This window comes from Cynocephalus volans, chromosome 2 (assembly GCF_027409185.1).
Source record: "Cynocephalus volans isolate mCynVol1 chromosome 2, mCynVol1.pri, whole genome shotgun sequence".
In the NCBI taxonomy this organism is placed as follows: domain Eukaryota; kingdom Metazoa; phylum Chordata; class Mammalia; order Dermoptera; family Cynocephalidae; genus Cynocephalus; species Cynocephalus volans.
The window spans coordinates 143,700,630-143,716,709 of NC_084461.1; the positions used below are offsets into that span (position 1 = coordinate 143,700,630).

Consider the following 16,080-nt stretch of genomic DNA (forward strand, 5'->3'; position numbering starts at 1 on the left):
AATCACAGAAGCAAGAAATAAAAATATATAATTTACTTCACCTGGGGTTTATAGAACATTTAGGCGACATGGCAGAGAAAGACCTAGGTTAAATTCTGATTATAGCTAGCTTTGATGCCAGGCTAAAGAGTTTGGACTTTCTTTGAAGAAGAGCATGCACCTGTTTAAGTTTTGCGAAGATTGCATTACCTAAAAAGAATTTTCAGAAATGTGCCTGCCAGAAACTTTAATCATGTTGTGTAAGATAAATTAGCATACATCGCATCTGTTTTATTAGAGCCCATGTGCCATTGCATACTAATGATACATTGATATGTCTTTTTAGCCTGAGGACTCCTTGATGGCAAAGGCTACTGCTTAGCTATATGTTTTTTCCCTCCCTTATCCTTACAGGACCTAGTTACCAGGAGAATGTTAAATATATTTCAGAATTGTTAATGAGAAACTAAGTCACCACTGGTTATAGTGGGCAGGTCATGAATGCAGAGACTACTTCGGGGTAGCATGCACAGAAGTTAGTAGCTTATTAATTTGGAAGTCTTTTCTCCCCAACAATGTTCTAGATCCATTAAGCTCAGAGACTTGGATTTTGCCCGAGGACTGTGTAGTCTACCCACATTTCTGGGCATACAGAAACAAACCTTTAGAAAATCCTGGTGAAAACTGAAAGGCAATAGTTGAACATTTATTTTCTGCAGTGCTTATCCCAGAATTCTAGGAGTAAAACATGTTTTTTTAAAATTTACTTCCAGTTTACCTTCCAAAAAGTTTACTTTGGTGTATACCCCCATCCAGACTGTGTAGCTCTGCTCTTTGTCCACATATTGTCAGTGCTGCACATTACCAGTTTGTTTTCTTTACAATCTGATAGGCTAAAAATGAATGACTATTGTTTTACTCTTTGCATTTCACTGATCACTACTGAAGTTGAGAATTTTTTCATACACTTATTATCAATAAATTCTCCATTTTTTTTAGCTTGTTAAAAATTTAGGTTCCTTTTCTCAGTCATTAATAAGAAGTATTTCTATATAAATGAGATTAGTCTTTGATTTCTTATTTATGTTGGAAATATTCTGTTCAAGTGAGGTGTTTTGTCTTTTAAAATTAGTTATAGCATTCTTCGTCATACAGAAATTCTAGGTTTTACACAGTGAATGTGTAGTGTTTTTCCTTTATGACTTTTATGTTATATTTATGTTCAATAAAGCCTTTTCCACACAAAATCATAAGATACTGTATATATTTTCCTTGTGTAGGGTTTATATTCACTCCTAAATTTGGATCGTTGGTCTATCTTAAATTTAGTTTGCATGTTAGGATAAGGTACAGATCTAATTTCAGAAAGTAACTTCCTCAAATGAAAATTTAGCCAGTTAGCCCTCCTCCCTGCCTGTGGTCAAAATCAATCTCATGGAATTATGACTCAGATTTAAACGTTTAATGAGGGATGATAAAGGTAGTTCTATTGCATTGTCTCGACACATGCCTCTGTCTATCTGGGTTGTAAAGAGAAAATAATCTTGTTTCCATTTAACTCATTTAATTTAGAATCAGTTGCAAAATTCCATTTAAAAAAATTATTATTTTTATTTACATATATTTATGGGGTACAGAGTTGACGAGCAGTATTTGTATACAGTATGTGATGATCAACCCAATATTATTAACATGTTCTTCATTACAAATCGTAATTACTTTTTGTGTTCCTTGCCCCATTACTTCATATCCTCCCTTCCCCTCCTCCTTTCCCACCGTTAGGAAGTATAAGTAGGTTTTCTCCTTCTTAAAGTTCAACATTTTATTATAGTCTTTCTATCTGAAAGTTAAACGTTCTATTATGATCTTTCTCTGTTTCTTAGCTCATACTTATAAGTGAAGATCCTGTAGATTTTAATCGCTACATTACCTAACATTAAAATTGACTTAAGATTGACTTTTTAATTGACTTAAATAAAGAGGGAACTAGCAAAGGAATGTAAAAAGAGTGTAACACTATGTATGTCTTTAAAATTAACCTAGTAGAATGAGATATACTGTGTTCAACTATGTTTAAGTAGAGGAAAAAAATGAAAAAACATTTGAGTCTTAGTTTGTTCACCATCCTGACAGAGCATTTAAGATGTGAAATGACAGTATATGCAAACTATTCATCCTATATCTGCACATATAACAGCCCCTCATCATTGGCAACTAGAAAATAATTATTTTTATTATTTCAAGGGTTTAATGCAGGGAAAGACTTCTCTACCATAGAATCTTTAAGTTTTAAGAGAACATAGTTCCATGCATGAAATAAGAACCTACTGAATTTTAAGGCTTTTATACGATGAACACCCCAGCTAAAAATAATAAATGAAGCCTAATTTTTCACTGACATTGATAGTCTCTCTCTTACTAAAACTGAACATGAGAAACTTGTAAAAACATGAGAAAATAGATAAACATTAATGGGTGTTATTTTATATTAAATGTCTCCTCTCCTCAGTCATAGCCTATGTCTACAAATTCTGATTTAGGACCAAAGCAGAGACAAAACTAATTTATAAAACTCTATGACTTTAAACATTATAGGGTAAATCAATAGAAAAAAATAAATTTGAAGTGGCTAAAATAACCACCTTTGACTTGGTTGGCATTTAAACCTTTTGGGCTTGGGGAATCATTGATGTGGCACTTTAAGGGGATTTGATTTCAGAGGCTCCTCAGCCCAGAGTTTTTCAGAATATAAAAAGTGATGTGGCCTTGCAGATAAGACAGCCATAAGGCTGTCACTGTAAAGCTGCTTTGCTTTTAAACGGCTTGTTCCCAAGTTTGAATCCGTAATCCAATGGTAGAAAAGCTTTAGATTTGCTGGCAAAGATGAAAGATGCTCAGAAGCCATTACCTTATAATAGAAATTGATAGACAAGCAGACCATGGAAGTTTAGACTCTGACCTAAAGGGAAGTAGAGAATTGAATAGAGATAATTATCTTGTTAACTTTGGGCAAAATTAAAGTTCATCTTTAAGAGAGTCAGATTATTAAAGCCAAAGTGCAGATTCTCTTTCATTTACATGATAAGTGGGAAAAAAGTTACCAAAATTGTCTAGTTTTATTAATCAATCGATCAATTAATTAATTATTTTTAAAAATTTGTTGGTTATGATTATTCATGAGATACAGAGCTGAATGTCACCCCTCGTGCCCAAGATGTGAAGGCAATATTCATACTGGCAGGATACCCATTACCACAAATTGCATTTGTACCCCATTTTCCCCACCCAATTATCCCCAACCTCCCTACTCCTTCCCCTCCCCCCCCCACTTCACTTTGTAGCGCAAGGAATGTTCTCTCCCTCTGCAAGTCCAATGCACTACTGTGGTCCTTCTTTCTTTCTTTCTTTCTCTCTTAGCTCCCACATATGAATGAATACATGTGGTATTTATCCCTCTGTGCTTTGCTTATTTCACTCAATATAAGTTTCTCCAGGCTCATCCATGTTGCAAATGGGAGAATTTCATTCTTTTTTATGGCAGTGCAGTATTAGATGATATATATCACACACACACACATACACACCCCCCCACACACACACACCCCATCCTTATCCAGTCATCCATTGATGGACATATAGGTTGGTTCCATGTCTTGGCTAATGTAAATAGAGCTGTGATGAACATGGGTGTGCAGTATCCCTTTGACATTGTAAATTTTCATTTAAACACATTTAAAATGTGCAGAAACCTCAAGGATTTGGAAAATAGAAGAAAAACTACCCTTGAATATGACTATTTGAAAGGAGATACTCACTTCCTTACTCTGCTTTTCCCATCTACGATAAGGGAGCTTGTGTTTGCCTCTGGTATTATGACCAAAGAAATAAGAAATAAAACTGGTGGACATTAATAGAGATCATCTTACATTAATTTTTTTTTTTACTTTTCAGTTTTAGCCTCTGTCTATTCCATTCTAAATTAGGACAAAAGTGAGACCAAATTAATCTATGGAATGATATGACTTTAAATAGATTATGTTCAGATAACATAGAGAAGTATAATCTGAGGGAATTAGCTAAAATCTACTTATCATTGAAAAAAAAATTCTACCTTCAAATCTTCAGGTGCAGTTGCTAAATAACTGCTACTCGTTGATATCTGGAAGGGAACTTATGTCCCATTGGAAGCCTAATTCCTCAGTCATGATCACTGCCTCAACCAGGCCTGACATAGACAAGCAACAGTACATCAATCTACAAAAAGGCAGTATTAAGAAGTCTTCAAAACTCCACTTAGGAAACATTGCAGGGTTAGGGGAGAGCCTTTACTACCTTGTGGAGTAGCCAAGAAAGGGGTTTCCATTTCAGGGGCTTGGGAGCATACGAGGTAAATTTCAAGAGTGGGATAGAACTAGACGGAGTAGAAAAACACACCCTGCTGAGTCAATCTCTTCTGCATGAGGCTTCTAGGGTAACTTATTTTCAACTCAGGTTGAATCAGCCAAGTAAATAGAGTTAACAGAAGCACAAAGCCAAATAAGTAAGAGAAAACATATGATTTGGACTTGATTATCTACGTATTTTAGGACAAAATAGTAAAGAAAAAATAAGCAACATTTGAAAAGTGGTCACATGTATTCACCTCATGTTGCAAGTGCAGATAGTCTTTGAAACTGATGTTCGCTAATATATAGAAAACATAAATATATAGTAACTGAGATATGTCTCCATAGTATATTTTCTAATTTCAAAAATTAAAATGCTGCAAAATTTCACGTGGAATAATAAAAAATGAAAGACCTACAATTTTAAATGCAACTTATGCATCATGATTTCAAAAAATCAAAGACTTCAAATGGTGTCACAAATTGTTCTCAGGAATGGTTATTCTTCGATTCCTTTAGTACTTTGTATTAGTATATTTTCTGGATTAGTTACATATATTCCTTTTTTAACCCAAATGTTTCACAATACACATTCTTGATTTTTTTGTATTTTTTCTTTATGTTTAAAGTTTATAAATTATTTTTTTCTATTTGTTCATTTATTCAACAAATGCTACCGAATGCCTATTTGGAGTCAAGTAAGACTCCAAATACTGGCTGTACAATGACGCGTTGAAATAGGTACTGTTCATAGACAGTTTATCAGCATTCAGTCCAGGATTTTTTTTCTTTTTAACCTGAGTGGGTAGAAGATCATTTTCAACATATCCCTTGTGTAGAACTCTCAATTTAAATGTGCGTGCACAACAGTTGAATGCATGGTTATTTTCAAATATTTTCTGATTTTTGATAAGGGATCGAATGGTGCTATCTTTGTTCTGTTCCAGGAGATTATGTGGTCATGTCTGTCTACTTTGATCTGAGCAGAAGAATGGGGTACTTCACCATACAGACCTACATTCCCTGCACGCTGATCGTCGTCCTGTCCTGGGTGTCTTTCTGGATCAATAAAGATGCTGTTCCAGCCAGAACATCTTTAGGTGAGATAACAGTTACATAAAAACACCATTTGTTTCATTTTAAAGAAAGCTAGCTTTTTTTTTTTTAGTTGTGTTTAAAATTTTCTAGTTCTGTAGCTCTCTTTTTCTTAATTACCTCAATGGTTTTTCTTTATTAATTTTTCTTCATACCTTTAAGTTAATTATAAAAACTTTTAATTTCAGCTGACTTTTTTGTTTTGGTCTTTGAGCAGTCATATGCTGAAGCTCCTCACACCAGCTCATGAAAGCTCACTGTGTTATATTTTTTCCCAATTCTGTATGTTCATTGGTAGTTTGGAAGTATTATCAATATGGAAATAGCAAACATTAAAAATCTGGGCCTTCCTTTTTCCAGAGTGTCCACTGTAAGACGTTTACCAGCACACCACTGGCTGCTGGTAAATTCCAACATGCAGTTATTGTGATGTCATTTGAAATAACGGGCTTTGAAAAGATTGTTTTGGAGACAACATATTTACTTGTGAAAATTTGGGGAAAAAACACTTTTGAGATTATCTGCATTTAGCTAAATTTATTATAGACGATGATATTCATCTTGCATTTTTACATCTTCTTCTTCATGAGAGAGAAGTCTCACACAGACCAAAACAAAGCCACAGACTAACAAAGATAGTGGAGTCTAAGACCATAAATGAAATATTTATGCTACAAAGAATTCTTTAAAGACTTAACTAAAAATAAAGTTAGTGAAAGATGAATTATAAAATAACGACCCCCTTTTATCAGCTATGTGAAACCTAGAACCATATCCCTTGCTAACTCTGTGGCTAAAGAGGCAGTATCAAGTAATAGTTAATAACTTGGGTTTTGAAGTCCAACAAATCTGGGATTCAAGCCACATATATAGTATGACCTTGGAATGCCCTTTAATCTCTCCAAATCACAGTTTCCTCACATGTAAAACTTATTTTTTCTTATACCTAACTTGTGGGGTTCTTTTAGAGTTAAATAAGATATTCTTTGAAGAGTGCATGGAACAGAGTAAAACCTCAGAAATGTCAGCTACTATAGCCATTTTATGCAAAATGATCTGTACCGGTTACTAAACTGAGGATAGAAGTGATTACTGGAAAAAAAAAAAAAGACATGATTTGCATATCTGTCCTCTTCCAAACCTAATTTAGTTTCCCATCTGTTTCAAAATGAAGTTATTTTGGTTTTTTCAGTTATATGCAGTGCTTTGTGTTTCAAGTCTTATTCAACAATTAAAATATCTTATCTAATGCTACATGCTGAAACACACCTAAAATACATTGAGCCTATTACTTTAGGTCTATTACTTGTCACTTGCGTATAATGTATTGTGCAACATGCTTTTATGTCTGTCTTTCATGTCAGAATGTAAACGTCTTTTTCATTTCCAGTACAGTGCCTGGCACATAGCAGATGCCTCAACGATTATTCAATTAATGTATGCACTTAGGAGTGGATGGAAAAAATACATTGATATATCCCAATCTATCCTCTTCCCAAAAATATTTTAAGCAAAATTATGACCACTTGAGTAGCTCATTTCAACCACTCATTAAATGAGTGTTCATTGGCAAACGACCATGGTGGGAGAAGGGGTCAAGATACATGAGTTGAGGAATAAGGGAAAGGCCCCTGAGCAAATAGCAGGTAGATACTCCTATTTGTTGATTATTTATAAGTCAGGCATGTTCCACATGGTCCCTGTGCTTTTTCTGCTTTTCTACAACTGCACATAGAAGATTTTGTAATGATCATACAAAGCATTATCACATTTTTTAAAGCTAAGAGAACAGAAATGTTAGAAGGTTAAATGGCTTACTCAAGGTCACTCAGCTAGTAGGTAGCCGATCTTCACCTCGGCTGAGTGTGAGGCCCTGAAGAGGTCCATAAGCTGAGCCAGTTTCAATTTTAACTTTGCTGTGTCACTCACTTCTCTAGATCAGTGTTCTTAAATTTAATAGCACTTTTAAATCACTGGGGAACTTTTAAAAGTACAGATGCCTTAGTCTGACCCCAAGAGATGCTTGTTTAACTTTTCTAGAGCATGCCATGTGTGTCCGGATTTAAAAGAAAAAAAAAAAAAAATCCCCAGGCGAATCTAATGTGTGATCATATTTTAGAACATAGCTCTAGATTCTATTGAGTCCTATTATCTTTTCCAGTGTTTATAATTTAGAGTTAACTGAGATGACCTTAAACACCTGTAGACGTTAAGCTTATTTCCACAGATTAGAGCCAAGTTGTTTGATGAGTGAGATATATATACCCACATGGCTCAGAGACTGGCTGTTTCCTGAGGACAGACCCCTAGATCATAGGGAACAGTCATTTTGGAGCTTATAACACTTGAATGTAGTTTAGTACACAGGCTGGTAGCTAGTGAGGTTTACTCATGGGGTAGTGACAGTGGATAAAACAATGAAAATACTGATTGGTATTTTTCACCCCAGTAATCTGAGGTGAGATAACATTCTTGAAGAGCTTATTTTATGCCAAGGGGAATTGGTAAAAGCTACAGATATATTTTTCATTCACCCTGGGTAAAAGAAGTCTAATTTCTTTGCTTAGCAAAACTGGATTTAAAGACCACATCAAGCTATCCTATAGTTGGTTGATGAACCAGTTCGAACTACCACTTCTGTAGTCCTTGTTCTTGATGTCATAGCAGTTCTTTTCCCTGTGGCTCCATGCAGAACCTTGAAAACATCATGAAGCAGTTTTTCAAGAATCCACTTCTACACGGCTGTGATGAACTTCCATGTAGCCTAAACAACATCTTCCCAATTTGCTAGATTAGTGTTCAACTTACATGCCAGATTTTCTTAAATGAACTCATCTATTGTATCTACCATAAATACTGACATTTTCATTTGTCATGGGTCGAATGTGGCTTGAGGCTTGATTATAAATTGAAGGATGAGGTGCCAATTTAGTTTTTGTAAGTTCTCCACAAAAATATCAACTGTAATTAGGTAAAATCAATAACTTCTACATGAATTAATACATAGACAACCAAATTAAAGTTTTCTAGTTTAAGCAGTAGATCTTTCTTCTCTAAAATAAATGATACAAATATGTAGCATTTACTGAGACTTCAGTAGGTAGTGGCACCCTATGCACATTATTTTAATCTTTGCAAGAGCCTTATGAGGTTTTTCCACCACCGTGACTACCCCCAGTTTGTAGATGAGGAACTTGAACACGACAACATAGAAGACCCCTAAATCCATATCACCTTCCCAGTCAGGAATCTGCTATAGCTACCAACTGTTTAGTGCTTCTTACTGAATATTATTCATATATTTCCATATATTCATGGAAATAAAACCGTGGTTCAGAGCATAGCATTTGAAGTCAGGCTGCCTAGGTTTGTATCTCATCTCTTCCACTTATAGCTTGGACAAGTTTTTGTTCTTCTTGGGCTCAATTGTTAACCTGTAAAAAAAAAAAAAAAAAGATAACAGTGCTTTCATCACAGGATCATTGTGAGGATTTTGTGGAATAATACATAAAATGCTTGATACAGTAGCTGGTCAAAGGAAAAGATCGATAAATGTTATCTTCTGTTATTTGCAATTAAAACTATCTCGCACAAGTCATAAATATGGATTGCTACTCTCAAATGTAGGTTGATCTTTCATGTATACACTCTTCATTGATTCATTGTTTCACATATTCATTCAACAAATATTGAGTTCCAGTGCAGCTCAGCTGTGGGATCAATCAGATCATGACACACACAACCCACCTCCTCAGTTTAACAGCTTTGAATGATTCCTCCTTGCACTCAGAATAAAATGCAAACTCCTTTGCACGTGCTCTGTGATGCAATTTCTATTTCACCCTAATCCCCTGAACCTCCCGGGTGCTAAGCATTCCAGAAATTCGAAATCAGATAAGGTTTGCCTTTCTCAGAACCCTCCATTTATTTATTATTACTCACAGTGTCGGTTTCTTATATTTTAAGCTTGCCTTAAATATGAAGTCCTCAAAGAAGTCTTTCCTGAGCATTCCATCTATCTAGGTTCTCATCATCCCTGCTATTCTCCATGGCACTTACCATAATCTGAAATTATACTTTTCTTTGCTTACTTGATTCATAGTGTGTCTCTCTCACTAAAATCTGAAGGCTGGGGTCAAGTCTATTATATCCCCCAGTAAATATTCAGTGCTCGTCACAGTGAGTGAGGCATAGTAGATAGGCAATAAGTATGAGTGAACAGAGTGAATTAATTCCAATTACGCTTCCTTTCCCATTACTGGGGCTGCTTATCAGAAGTCAAAAACGAGTTTAGTCTCAGTAGTGACTCAGTTATCCAGCTTGCTAATGCAATTCCATGATCTGTTTCATTGTACCTCTCTTTAGGTATCACCACTGTCCTGACAATGACCACTCTCAGCACCATTGCCCGGAAGTCACTCCCCAAGGTCTCCTATGTCACAGCGATGGATCTCTTTGTGTCTGTTTGTTTCATCTTTGTCTTCTCTGCTTTGGTGGAGTATGGTACCCTGCATTATTTTGTCAGCAACCGGAAACCAAGCAAAGACAAAGACAAGAAAAAGAAAAACCCTGTATGTATCATTTCTCATTGTGACCACTGAGATTTTTATGCAGAAAGACCACTGGTTTGGTTTGATTTGGTTTGTTTAGCAGGCTAACGCTCAGCACTTTGGGATCTATGATGAAAATAGAATGTGTGAGTTTGGCCAAGCTATAAAAATCCATATATGGTCATTAGTTACTTGAGAGAGACCTGATTCTCTAAGTCAGACTCCTTATGCAATCATGATTACCTGCTGTCTTTAGTTTGTGGGGATTAAAACCATTGCTGAGAAATGTGTCCATTTTCTCATTTCTATAATACTAGGTTTTATTGATTTTTATCTTTCTGCTCCCTTACTATATTATTTTTAAATTACTGATGTTTTAAATTAAAATTTTTATCCAGGCATTCCACTAGGAAGCCACAATGTTCTTGAAGTTCCAAGGATCACCACTTTTGCAATTAATTTAGTGTGTGTGTGTGTGTGTGTGTGTGTGTGTGTGTGTGTGTGCTGCCACCAGAGGACTTCTATTGATTTCATATTTAAAATGTATCTTTTTGTTTTAAAGCACATGGCTTACCTATTGTTTGGGCAAGTTTCTTAGTCTCCCTGTGTCTTTGTTTTCTCATATGTAAAACGAGTATTGTTAAAAACACTTGTCTTATGGGGTTGCTATGAGTAATAAATGTGACAATGAGGGTAAAAACAAAAGAAATCAAACAAACAAAAAAAAAAAACAGCAGCAATAAAAAAGAAAATTATGTATTACTCTAGACATGAAAGTTCTTACCATTAGTAGTTGGTGATGATGGTTGATATTGATGATTTATAGTTACCAACCTGGATTGATTTCAGTGTCCGCATGATTTGGAAACAGGTAGGATGACTTCTGCTTGCCACTAAACTTTAAGTAGAGAGGATGAAGCACAAATACAAATGCCTAAAGCAGTTGTCTTTTATTGTGGGTGTTGAGGAGAGCACGTAGCTACCCTTTTACCCACTTAAATACAGTGTCTGGCTTATAGGCATTCTCATAAAAGTTAAGGTCCATTCCCTTCCAAGGGCAAAAGGAGTCACCTTACCTTCCTGGATTTACAGCCTTTCTTGGTTTTCTGCTCTAAGGGTCATGAAGACCATGATAGTGGCTAGCTATCTGACCCATGTACATTGGGGGCTGAATTATAAAGAGGGAATGTAGCTGTTTCTAGGTTGAATCCTGATGCATCTCTAGGAACTCCAGTGAAAATCTACAAGTGGCACATGTTTATTTGAAGATAAGACTTTGTGACAGGTAAAGAAAGAAGCCTTGTTATTCTTGATGATTAATAGAAAATAAATGCTTATCTTTAATTTCCCAGATACTCACTATGCTTTACGCAGTCCTTGCCTTCCCTGTTTTGCTTCTCTCTGCCTTTCCATTTTCTCTATCCTTATTTTGTTTTCCTTGTTGTGCTGTTTTTTGATTGTTGCCCCTCCTTCTCTTCCATTTCATCCTCCCCCAAGAAAATGGTTCTATTGACACCCCTAATTATTACCTGCTGGGCTGTAACAAGGATGTGAGGACTGGCTTTCAAACAAGTTCTGATGAGTACTTTGGAAAAAGTGCTTTGATCCTCTCTATCAGCTACGTCATTGCAGAGTGGATTTGGTCACAGAGATCGAAACAGTTGGATTCCTTAATCCAGGGTCATGGAAATGACAGAAGAAAAGAAAGCAGAGGACAAAGGGGATTAAAGAAACTGAAAATTAAATTACCTGAGAATTTTATGCATTTCCCCTTTTAAGCCAATTAAGAACTAGCAAGAGCCTAAACTGTGAAAGAGAAGCTGGAATTTCATTTTCCCATTTAATATACCCCTTGGCTCATGTGTCAAGTCTCACCTGTTAAGGTCTTCTTGAATAAAATCACAGCATTTTTATACAGGGGAACCAAGCAACAGGAATCTTCCTTACAATTGAACAGCATTGGCTTTTGAAGTCAGTTAATTATATGTCAATTTATTAAAGATTTCACTAGCAATGAAAAAATTCCATTTTCTAACTTTAAGCATATACTTTATCCCGAACTTAGACCCTCCTTCTGTGTTTATAATTTCAGTTCATTTCACTTACTATGTTTTCAAAATGTATTTTTAATTTTATCTTATTTTGTCTCTCTTTTTTCTTTTCTTTTTTTCCCCTTTTTTTATTGAAAAAAATGCAATTCTTTTTTCTGACTACAAACCCAAAGCTTCTTCGGATGTTTTCCTTCAAGGTATAATGTTTTTGGAATGGAAATTCACTGCATGCAACTGCTGAAATTAACTATTAATGCTTACATGGTGTTTTATTTTATTTTATTTTTTATGTAGACATTTAAGCATTCTACTAGAAGTAACACGTGCAAGGTGGAGAAAGTTCTATAGATTTCTAGAGTTGATTCAGCAACTGTACACTATTTCATGTAGGTTTTGACCTTACAACAAGGTCAAAAGCTATAAGCCCTATTAGATACCATAGATAAAGAAGCCTTTTTTAAACATCAAAGCCAAAACTGACCTCTCTTCTCAGATGACAATGGGGTCCAATTTCATTGGCTATACCTACCATATGTACGCTCTTTTAAAATTAAATTTTAACTCTGTAAATCCTAATTCAAAAATGGGATTTTAAAAATTGTTTGGTAATATTATTAATTTCTGTTGAACTCTACCCGTAAGTTCTATAAGAACAATATTCTCTCTAAAAGGCTTTAAGTTAAAATATCCATTTCTTCCTTCCAGAGTGATCACGAAGCCTGCAGGCTCTATCGTGAAATATTGCAGTGAGATTTCTATTCAATTCTGATAGCTGATTCAGAGACAATAGGATTTGTGTTTATATTGTTATTTTAAAAGTAACTCATCCAAATTAACATTAAATAAATCATTAATTTTATAGTAATTTTATAATCATCTGACAGCAATGATTAGATTAGTGTGCAGTTAATTGTTACTAGTTTCTTCTCAAATGCTAAGAATAGTTTGGCATGTAGTAACATTCTTTTCTGAATTTTCATTCACACGTAGGTAAACACTGCTAACATTCTTAAGCTCTAGATGGGGAATGTTAGACAAAGAACCATATTCCCTTAACATATAACCCATAGCTTTGGTATAAAATCAGGAAACTTCTTTATTTATATATATTTTAACATTCTCTATTAACAGCATTTAATACATTTGCCCAGTGCAATGGGGTTTCCTATTTGCCTATAGTAAGCATGACACACAATTTGATTTCAGAATTGAAGCATTTTTATTTCTTTGTTCCACTCACATGCAGCACCATTAAATGCCTTCATGTAACCAACTTTACATCTAATAGTTAATAGAATAAGAGTCCATGTAGTTTTATTTAAATCTTTAAACTTTGAGTTCTTTTGGTGTTCAATCTTCTTGCTATAGCTATTAGCTTGATGATATTATTTTCAGCTGCACTGCTTAAGCTCAAAATTTGAAATCTGCCAATGTGCTATCTTTCTAAGTTCAATTTTACCATTGTAGATCACGATGTCATAGCAATTTCCTGAGTACCCATTTTCAGATTCATCATCACATTGGTGACATTGTGGAGAAATAGTCTAGGATTTCTCAAGTTTAACTAACTCTGATCCTTCTTTTTCCCTACCCTTATCTCAGGCTCCTACCATTGATATCCGCCCAAGATCAGCAACCATTCAAATGAACAATGCTACACACCTCCAAGAGAGAGATGAAGAATACGGTTATGAGTGTCTGGACGGCAAGGACTGTGCCAGTTTTTTCTGCTGTTTTGAAGATTGCCGAACAGGGGCTTGGAGACATGGGAGGATACATATCCGTATTGCCAAAATGGACTCATATGCTCGGATCTTCTTCCCCACTGCCTTCTGCTTGTTCAATCTGGTTTATTGGGTCTCCTACCTTTATCTGTGAAGAGGTATTGGTTTTGTTGATTAGGGTCTTATTCACTGAATCTCATGGAGAGAAGATGTCCTTTCTAAGTTCATTTAATTAACCCCCTACGTTGTTGATAATGATCTGAATTTGTTTCTACGTTCAAATCTGGTAAATTGTATAATGTCATATTGTTTGTGCCCAACTCTCCTTTGGTTAGTGTAATTTGAACTGAACTGTTTGCTGTGTTTTGAACCTGCAAGGCAAAGTACAATTACAGTAACAACATTGAAACCAAACAAGGCATTTTTCAGCTACAGACACTGAAAGAGTGAAAGCCCATGCATGCTATTTACAGTGGTGGTATCCTTACTTGATTCACAATGCAATTAGATACAAAAGGTCCAAAACTGTACCCTCTGTTCACTTGGGGTCATGTTGTAATAAATTTGATCCCAATAGAATACTGCCCTCATTTGAGAAGAATCACAACTCGCTTTAAGTATAAAAGTCTAGACTAGAAATCGATTATGCTTTTTTTCCAAGATAGGAAGAAAATTCCCTCCACATCACATGTACAATGATGTAAATATGTCAGTATCGTAGAATGCTTCAAGTTTAATGCATGCATCTCTCTAGAGCCAAAATAAATGGATTGAAGTTATCATAAACTATTGTCTTTTATTTTGTGACTTTGGGCTATAAAAGAATCATGAATGTAATTATAAGGATTGGGTTTGGAATTTGAGGGAGGAATTTTCATTGCCTTCTCCCTCAAGCATGAAGATTCAAACAGTTTATGTTTTTCCTTGTATGACACATTACAACACTTTAAAATATAAACTGAATAATCAACATTTGCCACCTCTAAATATGTCCAATTTCATAACTACAGTATAAAGTAATTGTATGTGCTTGCTGCTATTCTTTCTTCCTTTTAGGATGATAGATTATAAAAGAACTTATTTTCCATCTCAAGATCTGCTTCTAGTGATTGTGAGTGCCTTGTGGGCAGCATCCTTGTCATTTCTTCTTTGGGTCCTCAGTACCTTGCATAGTGCCTGGCACATAGTTGGTGCTCAATAAATATGGTTTGAAATGAATTGCCCTCAGATGCTTCTGGTAAATTTCTCTGTGCTGGCCTGGAACCAGTGATTTATTTTTTCACATAGGCATTGCCAAGTGATATTTGATCTTGTAGAAACAAATAACCAAAAGGATCCAAAGAACTTTGGCTATTTATGTTTATCTTCAAAAATGTATGCTAGGCAAATCCATGCTCCTTTTAAAACAATATTTTTGTGCTATGTTTGTATACAGAAATGACTCTACTGTGGTATAATTAGAGTTTTTGTGTTATTTTTGCAGGTTGGGGATGAGTCAGTCCTGACCCATCCACAATTGCGCTTGTGAACTTATGACAGGCATGAGCAAGAATCATACATGACTGGTATTCAGAATGTATATTCTATGCTCTATAAAGGAAAAAGAATGTACTGATTAGATTAAAAGCAAATTAATGACTTAGGTGGAATTTGAGCCTATGACTGTGGCCTCATTAGACTGGACTGTAATCAAATGAAGTGGTTTCCCCAGGTGTCAAATGATGAGTCGAACCTCATCTTCATGTACTCATCCTGAATCCTTATTTTTCTAAGATAGCACCCTTTGTCAGTTCTTTATGGCAATCATTGTTCTAAGCTAGAATTCAGTCATAGCTAGTATAACTATATAGATGATCTAAAAAGAATAGAACAGAGAGAGGCTTTGTTAACGTAAAACCAAGTGAAGTCATTCTCAAGTCTCATCTGGATGAATCTTGAATCACATTTAGCTGCCAATTTCACAAACCTTTGCTATATCAGTGCTCTAGTATATAACCTCAAACAAATGTAAATAGAATGAATTTTTTTGTTTGTTTTGAACCATCAAAATATTCAATATTGACTCTTTGGGAGAGATGTTGGCAAATATCAATGGTGAGAAATGTTATTATTGTCAGCCTGAAATGTGTTCTATGATGGGAACACTAAAAATGCTAGCTTTTCAATGTGTGTATAAATATTGTCAATATGAATATATATAAACTAATTCTTAGTTAGAAGCTTCTCCCTGTCTATGTATTTGAAAACCCTTTCACAAAGGGAATTGCCTAACATGTGGACTTTTGCAATAAAAATG

The 16,080-nt window shown here is 35.1% G+C and overlaps 1 protein-coding gene across 6 annotated transcripts in view; it reads left to right on the plus strand.

Annotated features, from left to right (window-relative positions):
* Positions 1-13,938, plus strand: part of GABRG2 (gamma-aminobutyric acid type A receptor subunit gamma2) — a 91,784-nt gene extending 77,846 nt beyond the window's left edge. For 3 of the 6 annotated variants that reach the window (XM_063085824.1, XM_063085825.1, XM_063085827.1), the window contains 4 exons: positions 5,312-5,464; positions 9,825-10,030; positions 12,234-12,257; positions 13,663-13,938. In XM_063085824.1, the coding sequence (XP_062941894.1) occupies positions 5,312-5,464; positions 9,825-10,030; positions 12,234-12,257; positions 13,663-13,938 (659 nt within the window). The remainder of the gene's footprint in view (positions 1-5,311; positions 5,465-9,824; positions 10,031-12,233; positions 12,258-13,662) is intronic. The other 3 variants (XM_063085826.1, XM_063085828.1, XM_063085829.1) reach the window with 3 other exon arrangements.
* Positions 13,939-16,080: the final 2,142 nt, after the last annotated feature.